Below are 12250 nucleotides of genomic sequence, written 5' to 3' on the forward strand. Positions count from 1 at the left end.
CACCTTGAAATATGAATCACCAACATTCAAGGTGTTGCGTGGGCCAGGTAAATCTTTGTGCCCCAGGAAGGCAAGGGCCAAACTAGCATAGCCTCTGGATGCAATCAGGGCAGCGCGGTACTCCATCAGTCCTCCACCCATTCCCCACAGGTCCAACATGCCTGGAAATGGACCCGGGCCTACAGGAAGTCAGTACCACAGATGCTGTTCAGAGGACACAGCCTTTCCACATCAGTTTTAAAATCTCTGAGTGAATACTTCAAAGCGTCTGCTCACCAGGGGGTAAGAATAACGTCCCTACAACTCCATTTTGACGAATATCTATTCTCCGTACGCCTGGTGCTATATACCAGCGCTCAGTGATTACAGTAGCTAGCTCAGTGCCCTGTGCCTCACTGGGGGAAATGTGGCCCTCCAGCAAGGATATCTGCACTGTGTATGGAGTCAATACGTTTATCTTCCTCAATCTGTGAAAAAGAGCACAGGTCAGTCAGGAAACTGTCATCAACTTCTATTGTTTCTGTTGTAATATGCCATGACAAAGAGCGGTGGCAAGTAACTAAGTAGGTCACTGTCCTTAGCGCTCACTGAGCCTGTTCATGTCACCTGCCTCAAAGGGCCTTTGACCCCAGGATCCCCCTGCATTCCCCAGAAGAGTCCCATTGGCTCACAGCCCAAATATGAGCCCCCAACCGAATGGTCCCTGGTCACTATTTTAGGGACAAACATAGATGGGAGAAGATCAACTGAGCAAAACCCAGTCAGGAAACTGTCATCAACCTCTGTTGTTTCTGCTGTAATATGCAATGACAAAGAGAGGTGGCAAGTAACCAAGTACATTTACTCAAGTACCGTGGTTAAATACAATGTTGAGGTGTCTCTACTTGAGTATTTTCATTTTCTGTTACTTCAGACTTTGACTTCACTACATTTTAGACAGACTGACCACTGATGGCAAATTTGTACAAGTGTGACACACATGAAACAAACAATGATTAAATGAACATGTGGGCAAAGGCTGAACATCTGTAGCTGCAGAATGAATGAGAGCCACATCTGTTTATATGTTTGAATTAGGTTGTAATAGTAAATTAAACAAACTCCGCATCCTCCACTCCTGCTACAAGTGTAGAACGGACAGCTGGGTAAACGTCACTGTCCTTAGTGCTCACTGAGCCTGTTCATGTCACCTGCCTCAAAGGGCCTTTGTTCCCAGGATCCCCCTGCATTCCCCAGAAGAGTCCCATTGGCTCACAGCCCAAATATGAGCCCCCAACCGAATGGTCTCTGGTCACTATTTTAGGGACAAACATAGATGGGAGAAGATCAACTGAGCAAAACCCTGAACAAAAGTCTAAAAGTCTCATCAAATCTAAAAGTGACTTCCACAATAAACAAATTAAATGTTGACTTGTTTTTTGTTTTACCACTTGAATTTCAATGACAACTTTACACTACAAACCCTTTCTTTGTCCAATTGTTAATATTGTTATTTGTTAATATATTAGCAAGTGTAGGGGTGACTGTGGTTCAGTGGGTAGAGCAGTCATCTCCCAACCGGAAGGTTGGCGGTTTGAATCTCAGTGCCTGCATTCCACTTCCACTGAACCCCCAATTTAACCCGATGGTTAGAGCCATTGGTGTGAAGTGGCGCTGCAGATGGCTGCCTTGGTTCTGAACTGGAAACAAATTCCTTGTGTGACATACTTGGCCAAATAAAGGTGATTATTAATAGTGATTTTTTTTATTGTAACTGTATCCATTTTAAACAGTAAGAATAAAACTATCTGGAAAAAAAGTACATTAAAATTATTATTTGTGTTTTTTTCCAACACCAACTAGACAAATGCTTTTCACATCTACAATCTATGGAGTTATCTTATATATTATATAAATATAATAATATTGTGTGTTTAATAATTCCATTTATATCAAATCATTATATATAGACAGGCAACAAATAAAAGGAAAGCCTGAATAAACAAGTGGTCTCTTCAGGATGACCATGGGGCACGAGGGCTCACTCAATGGTTTTATGAGTGTGACAATGATGAGAATCATATGCTGTGGTCTTCAGTCAGCAGATCTCAACCCAGGTGAACATTTATAAGAGATTTAGGACCAACATGTTAGACAATGTCTCCACCACCATCATCAAAACACCACATGAGGGAACATCTTTGGAAGAATGGTGTTCATCCCTCCAGTAGAGTCCAGGAACTGGTGAATCATTGCCCAGGAGCTCTGAAGCTGTTCTGGTGGAACACGGTGGCCCAGCACCTTACTGAGACACTTTATGTTGGCTTTTCCTTTTGTTTGTCACCTGTCTGTATGAGCCAACAGTGATTATGGAATGCTACAAACTCTGTGTGACTCACAGTTCACAGTGCCGTCTGAATTTGTATTATAATGGGCAAATGCCTCCCATAGGTCACCATCCTCACTGTGCATTTGTGCACATAGTGTAATTGGGCAGTGTGGGGGAAGGAAAGTCCCTTTAATGCTGATCCGTTCATCTATGAGAGCACGAACAGGAGCAGCTGTCAAAAGAGGAGATGGTCGATAACTGCTCCTCCACCGAACTGCACCTGCAGATAAAAAAAATATACGGGGACCGTGAACTTGTAGGCATTACAGAAAAGAGAGGTACAGTATTACAGGTGACATTGTATCTGAAATTCTCTAATGTCGTCCATAGCAATGAGAGACAGCAGACATTTTACAACTTGCCATACCTTGAGATTTTTACATTTTACTTAAAAAAAAAAAAATTACCGGTTGAGTAACTGAAATAATCGATCAATTCCTTTCCACCAAATTCTGCAATTCTTATCCATCTACCAGGTTTTCAGCTTACCCACAAAGAGAAACGTTATAGAAAATACCTCATTCAGTCTACAAACAAAATTACAATTGCTGCAGATCTAGGAAAGCATTTTTACACAAGTACTGCAGATGTCTTATGATCTAGAAATTTACTCTGTGTTTTGCATTATTTCTCAAAAATATTTTAGGATTATTTTACAGTTATAGTAGCAGCAAGAAGTAACAAATACTTCTTAGATGATCACATGCTGTACACCACAGACAGACCTTTATGTAAGAACAGTCGACCTGCAGTTTAGAGAAACAGATTTTCTCAGAGTCAAAACAGAATGTACCGGTCAACCCAGACACTTGAAGTCCAAATAACAACAAAGAATAAACAATATTCTTACCCACTGCAGAATGCAAACCTGCCAGTTTTCTGTATAAGGTGAATAGTGTCATCTTCATTTCTATGAGCTGTCGAATTCTTGTCACATTCACATGTGCTCTGATCATAACGGTGTTCACTCCACATGAAAATGAGTAAAGGTTAAAGTCCATCACTTTAATTCCAAGTTAAATATTTAAACTTACAACAGTTTTATCAGTGAGCTGCAGCCAAGATTGATCAGATATGTTCCTCTATAAGAAATGAATCACAGACCCCTTTGCTTTTTTTTACATTGTGTTGTAGATTTAATTATAAATAAATAAATTGGCCATTTTGCCCATCAATCTCCACCTAATAACCCATAATACCAAAGTGAAAAAACATGCTTTTACAACATCAGAAATTTTATTAAAAATCAAAAACTGAAATCTCTCACTTCCATAAATATATTCAGGCCATTTCCTGTGGCACTCCAAACCTTTGTCAGTTATATCTAGTTGGTTTTAATTCTTCTTGTATCTAGACATTGACTGGAGACCACCAGCAAAAAGTGAAGGTGTTTGAACACTTTCTAAAGTCAATGTAAATTAATGAATCAAATGTCTATTTACTCACTTTTTAAAAATGAAGTCCAGAACATTAATTACTCTAGCCCATCACTTCAGTTAAAAGATCACAACCCCTGGAAAAATATCAGTTCTCCAAATCTACCACAGGCACTCATTGTATGGTCAGCAGTTGTTGTCTTGTGCACGCCTGTGTGAATGAACTCGTGCACTCAAGTGTGAATTCCATAACCTGCACACAGAACCCCCTGCATATCTTGTTATGATGAGAAGCCTTTCTCATTATAAGAAGATACTTTTCTTGTTTTTAGGACATACTGTGTTTTCTCATTATACCGTAACCCTGCGCAGCTCGGAGTGACTGGCAGCAGCGCACACACTGGCTTTGAGTAATACCTCCTTAGCAAATTCAGTCCTGCAGCCTCTTTATCATCAACAGTCTCACATACCAACTTTCCACAATGAGCAGCATTGCGCTCAGGAGGCGTGCTCCTTGAGACTCACTGATCTGACACTTAAATCCACACACAATAAGTAGCTTGCAAAATAACCCATGAATGTGTGGTGCACCCAAATATGCACAACCACATTTGATATTATGGAGGCTGAGCCAAGGGTCAAGCTTTATTTTAATAACGCTTTTAGAGCGTGGACCCCCTTTAAATATTAAGAGCATAATTAATCAACATGCATGATATGTATTCCTGTATAAATAATGGGTTTAGAGTAGTGTAGCTGCAAGCGGAACCTTGGACACCAGAGTAGTCTGTTCCGGATTGCCTAATGCGGACCAATTTCCGGATTGCCTAATGCGGACCAATTTCTGGTTTCCCATTAGAAGTAATCTGGAGAAAGACACGAGTGCTCCTGTCATCACTGCTCATGCACTCTACCTTTATTTTACAGATTCTTCTCCATTCTTTTTGTTATTGTGGTCACCATGCCCAGGACCCGTAACAAACTGTGGGGGCTCGTCCGGGATCTCTCCTCTACAGTCGCAGAGAAGCAGATCCAGTGATACAAGAACCAGAGGCAACAGTGACCAGAGTGCCACTTCAGCCAAGTCAGCCAGCGGGTGTCCAAGGAGTGGGATCAGGGTGCATAAGGTTCACCGCCCCATCAGAGAGTCACACTGTTGTACAGGAACGCTGATGCATGCTAATCACTGCAGAGTTACATTGCCAAAGAACTAAGACTACATATAGACCATGTCGACAGCACGAAAGGAGTTGATATGGAACATTAGAGGACGAATGTTTACCCTCTCCAGTACAAATCTCTACGAATTAGCAAAGAGTATTCCAGAAGACACCAATGACACAACCCAGTTCAGCCAGAATGACAAGGAAAGCTGCATGGATTATGTCACTTCCTACCTTCAGTCAGACACCTTACTACAACTGGAGGATGAGGGCATGAGTCAGTCACTTATGTTAAATGATCTGGTGAGCCAAGTCATTGCAGTTGGCACCCTTGCTGATCCTCCTGCCGAGTTTGAAACACCTAACATGCCTAGGCCCCATCCCTCTAATATAATGCCAGATCCACCCCCTCCTGACAGTCGACCAGACCTTCAAACCAATACAAGCATCCACTCGGAGACACAGTCAATAGAGGAGTTGAGGAGAGCATATGAGGAACTGAGTGAATGACTAAGGCAGAGTAAGACCACTGTCCCCAGCCGCCAGCTAAAACCTATCATCAAAGCCACTTGCCTCCACACCAAACCAGAAAGTCAAGGGCAGAACAACCAGTTACCCTAAAAGACCTTTAAACTCTCTGCGCGGGAGATAGGAAAGTGTTTGGAGGACAAATTGGAGACAATAGCTCTGACATTAGTTACAGCAGTCTCACTAAACAGATCAAGGAAGGAGTTAAAGAAGGATTTGCAGAAGCTGAGATTGTGAGAGGTGTTCTTAGAATTATCAAACCTGGCACATTTAAGGACATGCTTATGCACAAAGATGAACTGTCCCTCCCAGAACTTCAGGGCTTCCTTAGATCTCACCTTGGGGAAAAGGCAACCACTGAGATGTTTCAGGAATTAATGTGTGCTAGACAAGCAGAACAAGAATCTCCTCAACAGTTCCTGTATCGCATGATTGGACTCAAACAAAAACTAATTTTCCAGTCGAAACAAGCACACTCTGATATTTCCTATAATCCTAAGACTATACAAGAGGTTTTCCTCCACACAGTCTACCAAGGGGTTGGGGCGAAGTATATTGACTTGCGACAGAGATTCAGACCCCTTGTTTCACACAGCCAAGTCACAGATGAAGAAATCCTTAGAGAGCAGTGGGGTGCTTGAAGTGGACCGAGTTTCAGGGAAATGGGAATTGGTCTCTGTCAAGGGACAGCCAGAGACCGGTGCAGAGCCTCAGTCCCAGACACTAAAGCCAACCCCTGCACAACCTACCAAGCAGTTTACTAAGCATTGCACCAGACAGACAAGAAAATACTCCAAATGCAAAAGCAAGTCACAAGCATCCTCCTGTCAAAGTACCACGAGTTGCAGGGTCCTCCTAGTTGGTAAGAAAAGCCTCCTTAAATGTCTAATAAGTGGTTACCCAGTAACAGTTTTATTTGACTCCGGTTCACAAGTAAGCATAGTTGACAGACAGTGGGTCAGAAGACACATTCCCTGTTATGCCGTGAGACCCCTGCAAGAGCTCTTGGAGAATGAGCTGGAGGTTTACGCAGTCAGTGGTCAAGCCATTCCCTATGATGGGTGGGTCGAGCTAACTGTCACTCTTGCAGGCCAGGAAGACCCCAATCTCACTGTACAGGCACCATTTCTAGTTAGCAAACTGTCACTCCCCCAACCAATAGTAGGAGCCAATGTGCTTGGAGCAATTAGTCAAAGACAGAAATCAGACAAAGATGCCATTGCCACACTCATCACCCTCCTTCATAGAGCTTTTGGAATGGAAGAAGAACAAGTGGTGGCCATGGTCAATTTCATTCAAGTGCCAAGAGGAACTGACTGTGACCCAGCCACAGTAAGAACAGGAAAAGACAATATAATCATCCCAGCTAGAAAAGCAGTGCAAGGGTACCCCAAAACTTTGACACTTCAGCCCCCCTTGTGCTCTATGAACCTACACAAGAAAACAATGCTTTAAGACAGCTAAGTGTGGGAGAAGGCCTCTTAGAGATCAACAACACCCAAAGACCATATGTAAAGATACTCATCTCCAACCACTCAAAGCATGAGATCATCCTCCCAAAAAGAACCACACTGAGTACCATCCAGCATGTCACTAAGGTCCTCGAAACAGACAAGCTAGAGCCGTCCTTGTCTCAGCTTACAAAAAGTACAGTGACCACAGTGGAGGTAAATTCAGCCACTTCTCCCTGTGATCCACCTACAGAGCCATGGTTGTCGCCAGTCAACCTCAGCCACTTGAGTCAGAGCAGCAGCAGGCAGTGGAAAAGGTACTAGTCGAAGAGAGTGAGGTGTTCTCTCGTGACAGTGGTGACATCGGATGTATTCCCTCGCTGCAGATGGAAATCAAAAGATGACACGCCAGTTCAAAGGGCCTATGCTTCCATCCCAAAACCACTTTACATGGAAGTAAAAGAATACATTCAAGAACTCATAGTAAACGGATCTTTAAGTCTGTGTATTGATTACTGCCTCCTGAACAACAAAACAGTGCCAGACTGTCACCCACTTCCCCGGATCCAGGACCCCACTGACTCACTCGAAGTTTATGGCTGATTTTCAATTCTGGATCAGGGCAAAGTCTACCACCAAGGATTCATTGCAGAAGGATCAAGGTACAGTGCCTTGCGAAAGTATTCGGCCCCCTTGAACTTTGCGACCTTTTGCCACATTTCAGGCTTCAAACATAAAGATATAAAATTGTAATTTTTTGTGAAGAATCAACAACAAGTGGGACACAATCATGAAGTGGAACGAAATTTATTGGATATTTCAAACTTTTTTAACAAATAAAAAACTGAAAAATTGGGCGTGCAAAATTATTCAGCCCCCTTAAGTTAATACTTTGTAGCGCCACCTTTTGCTGCGATTACAGCTGTAAGTCACTTGGGGTATGTCTCTATCAGTTTTGCACATCAAGAGACTTAAATTTTGCCCATTCCTCCTTGCAAAACAGCTCGAGCTCAGTGAGGTTGGATAGAGAGCGTTTGTGAACAGCAGTTTTCAGTTCTTTCCACAGATTCTCGAGTGGATTCAGGTCTGGACTTTGACTTGGCCATTCTAACACCTGGATATGTTTATTTGTGAACCATTCCATTGTAGATTTTGCTTTATGTTTTGGATCATTGTCTTGTTGGAAGACAAAGCTCCGTCCCAGTCTCAGGTCTTTTGCAGACTCCATCAGGTTTCCTTCCAGAATGGTCCTGTATTTGGCTCCATCCATCGTCCCATCAATTTTAACCATCTTCCCGGTCCCTGCTGAAGAAAAGCAGGCCCAAACCATGATGCTGCCACCACCATGTTTGACAGTGCGGATGGTGTGTTCAGGGTGATGAGCTGTGTTGCTTTTACGCCAAACATAACATTTTGCATTGTTGCCAAAAAGTTCGATTTTGGTTTCATCTGACCAGAGCACCTTCTTCCACATGTTTGGTGTGTCTCCCAGGTGGCTTGTGGCAAACTTTAAACGACACTTTTTATGGATATCTTTAAGAAATGGCTTTCTTCTTGCCACTCTTCCATAAAGGCCAGATTTGTGCAGTATACGACTGATTGTTGTCCTATGGACAGAGTCTCCCACCTCAGCTGTAGATCTCTGCAGTTCATCCAGAGTGATCATGGGCCTCTTGGCTGCATCTCTGATCAGTCTTCTCCTTGTATGAGCTGAAAGTTTAGAGGGACGGCCAGGTCTTGGTAGATTTGCAGTGGTCTGATACTCCTTCCATTTCAATATTATCGCTTGCACAGTGCTCCTTGGGATGTTTAAAGCTTGGGAAATCTTTTTGTATCCAAATCCGGCTTTAAACTTCTCCACAACAGTATCTCGGACCTGCCTGGTGTGTTCCTTGTTCTTCATGATGCTCTCTGCGCTTTAAACAGACCTCTGAGACTATCACAGTGCAGGTGCATTTATACGGAGACTTGATTACACACAGGTGGATTCTATTTATCATCATTAGTCATTTAGGTCAACATTGGATCATTCAGAGATCCTCACTGAACTTCTGGAGAGAGTTTGCTGCACTGAAAGTAAAGGGGCTGAATAATTTTGCACGCCCAATTATTCAGTTTTTTATTTGTTAAAAAAGTTTGAAATATCCAATAAATTTCGTTCCACTTCATGATTGTGTCCCACTTGTTGTTGATTCTTCACAAAAAATTACAGTTTTATATCTTTATGTTTGAAGCCTGAAATGTGGCAAAAGGTCGCAAAGTTCAAGGGGGCCGAATACTTTCGCAAGGCACTGTAAAAATTACTGCAGGTAGTGCAATGTAGGCCTAACTTCACAAAGGTTTATTCAGCTACTAACATGCTCTGCGACGAGTACTGTGTTCCCTACCTACGACGTGCTTTGCTTTTCCAAGTCATTTGATGAACATGTCCAAGTACTGCGCAAAGTTCTCCAAGCCTTGAAACGCCATGGTGTGAAGTTGAAGCCAGAAAAGTGTGAGCTGTTCCGCAAAGAGGTCCCATATGTTGGTTGTTTAGTGTACGCAGATGGAGTGAAAGTGGACCCCAAGGACACTGAGGCAGTGCAGGCGCTAAAACACAAGAGGCCACAAACGGTCGGAGAGGTTAGGCAGCTGCTTGGATTCCTGAGTCACTACCGGACATACGTGCAGGACTTCTCCTGCATTGCCAAACCCTTGTACAACTTGCTTCAGGCCAAGTCAGACACACTGCCACCCAAACCATCCAGAGGCAGAACAAAGTACCTGCAGCAATCTTCTCGAGCTCCAGTACAGTGGAACGAGGACCACCAAAACACTCTTGAGCATCTAATGGACATATTAACTCAGCCACCAGTGTTAGCATACCCCGACTTTACAAGCCCCTTCATACTCCACACAGACGCTTCCCAAATAGGGCTCGGAGCAGTCCTGTATCAGAACCAAGACGGCAAGATGAGAGTGATTGGGTTTAGGTCACACACGCTAACACCGGCAGAACAAAACTACCACTTGCACAGCAGGAAACCTGAGTTTCTGGCCCTCAAGTGGACAGTTTGTGACAAGTTCAAGGACCATCTTTTCTATGCCCCACATTTTACAGTTTTCACGGACAATAACTAGTCCAAGAGCAAAAAGCAAAGAGCAGATCCAGCCATCGGGAAAGTCCTGGAAATGAAAGAGAACGTTACACTGATAGAAAACGACAGAGTTAAAGTTGACACAAACACAAAAAGACTGTTAAGAGAGTGGAGTCGGTTGCATATAGAGAACGGCCTGCTCTACCGAAAGACCATAGACAGAAAACAACTTGTCTTGCCTTCCACCTATCGACAGACAGCTCTCACACACCTCCATAACAACATGGGCCATGTCGGAGTGGAGAAAGTTTTGAGCCTAGCCAAAAAGCAATTCTACTGGCCTTGCATGAAGAGAGAGATTGAGGAGTATGTTACCAGGAAGTGCTCATGCATCAAGCAGAAAAAACCCACAACACATGAAAGAGCACCTATGGGAAGTATAACATCCAGCTTGCCCCTCGAACTTGTCTGCATTGACTTCCTGCACTTGGAGACCTGTTGAGGCAGGTACGAGTATATCCTAAATCGTGGTGGACCACTTCACCAGGTTTGGACAAGCTTACCCCACCAAGAACAAAGCCGCCAAGACAGCAGCCGACCGACTCTTCAACGACTTCATTCCCAGGTTTGGTTACCCCGCCAAACTCCATCATAATCAGGGTCGGAAATTTGAAAATGAACTGTTCAAATCCCTTAGACAGCTTGCAGGGGTAGGTCATTCAAGGACTTCATCTTACCACCCGCAGTTCAACCCCGCTGAAAGACTGAACCGCACATTGTTACAGATGTTACACACACTAGGGGAGAAAGAAAAGCAGAATCGGAAAGAGCATCTGCCCCATGCCATTCATGCATACAACTGCACAAAGCATGAGGCTACAGGCTATTCCCCCTACTACCTGTTGTATGGGGACATCCTCGCCTCCCAATAGATCTTCTCTTTGGCCTCGTGACAGAGGAAGGAGCTGAATCATTCCAGTGCCCGATCTCAGACCAGCATCAGAACCTGATTCTGGGCCAGCATCGGAATCCCATCCTGAAGCACGGCAAGGACCCCATCCTGAATCTTTTCCCCTTCTGAGGCAGTCCACCAGGCAGAGACGACCGAACATGATGTTCACCTACCCATGAATGCAGCCCACGTCCAGCCTGTGTCGAACCTATGTAAAACACTCTTATTATAGAATCAAACCACAAAATAAAATAGTGTGGATGCTTTACAACAATCACTCAATGAACAAACTAGCCTACCTTTAGGTAGCCAGTTCAGTGCTGACATGTCACAAAACTAATGCAAAGTATATACATGCGTCTCTAATTTGCATACGCCATAATAAACATGCCAACCTCTGACATTTTAGTGCCCAGCACACAGCCAGCAGTAGCCAGCAGTATCTACGGGCACCCTCACTCACACTGTGGATGCAGCAAGTGGCTGTGGCTGCATTTGGAGCTCCCATAAAAAAATTTCCTTCAGAGATTTTCTACACTTCTCACCTGATTCCTGCTCAGAGTGACCTCGACTGTGATCAGACAATTCTTTGTGTGATCACTACCCAAAATCCAGTATCTAGTCAGATAAAATCACAACTATTAGAGAAAAAAATTGGTCGGACCATTCCCACAGCTCTCATGGATGTGCCATCTACTACAATGGCTTTAGAAACACCTGTAAGACCTCAATTATACTTGGACTACTTCTCTCCCATAGATCTCTCTGAGTTGACCTCAACAATTGCTTCATCTAAATCATCAACTAGTCTCCTGGACCCCATCCCGACCAGGCTGCTCAAAGACGTCTTTCCCCTAATCAACACATCCATACTAGATCTGATTAACCTCTCTCTATTAACAGGTCATGTTCCACAGGCTTTTAAAGTTGCAGTAATTAAACCTCTACTCAAAAAGCCTACTCTTGTCCCAGGTGTCCTAGCTAATTATAGTCCAATATCCAATCTCCCATTTATTTCCAAAATCCTTGAAAAAGCTGTTGCAAAGCAGTTATGTGACCACTTGCACAAGAATGATTTGTTTGAGGATTTTCAGTCAGGATTTAGAGTCCATCATAGTACAGAAACCGCATTGGTGAAAGTCACCAATGATCTTCTCCTAGCCTCAGACAAAGGACTTGTCTCCATACTTGTCCTCTTAGATCTCAGTGCTGCTTCTGACACCATTAATCACAGCATCTTACTGCAGAGACTTCAACATGCTATTGGGATTAAAGGAACTGCGCTAAGTTGGTTCAAATCTTATTTATCAGAAAGATTTCAATTTGTTCATGTTA

At 43.4% G+C, this 12250-nt stretch overlaps 1 protein-coding gene across 5 annotated transcripts in view; it reads right to left on the bottom strand.

Annotated features, from left to right (window-relative positions):
• The window catches only part of LOC109956175 (bile acid-CoA:amino acid N-acyltransferase-like), a 24849-nt gene extending 21531 nt beyond the window's left edge, over positions 1-3318 (bottom strand). For 4 of the 5 annotated variants that reach the window (XR_002274376.1, XR_002274375.1, XM_020593100.1 and 1 more), the window contains exons 1-5: positions 3219-3318; positions 2379-2588; positions 611-710; positions 277-467; positions 4-179 (exon numbers count right to left, since the gene is read on the bottom strand). Coding sequence is in view for 3 of the 5 variants with exons in the window: in XM_020593100.1 (XP_020448756.1) it covers positions 4-179; positions 277-467; positions 611-710; positions 2379-2588; positions 3219-3276 (735 nt within the window). In the remaining 2 variants the exon portion in view is untranslated. Of the gene's footprint in view, positions 1-3; positions 180-276; positions 468-610; positions 711-1194; positions 1295-2378; positions 2589-3218 lie in introns of all 5 variants that reach the window. The other variant, XM_020593103.1, reaches the window with a different exon arrangement.
• Positions 3319-12250: the final 8932 nt, after the last annotated feature.

Source organism: Monopterus albus, unplaced genomic scaffold, assembly GCF_001952655.1.
Source record: "Monopterus albus unplaced genomic scaffold, M_albus_1.0 scaffold18.1, whole genome shotgun sequence".
In the NCBI taxonomy this organism is placed as follows: Eukaryota; Metazoa; Chordata; class Actinopteri; order Synbranchiformes; family Synbranchidae; genus Monopterus; species Monopterus albus.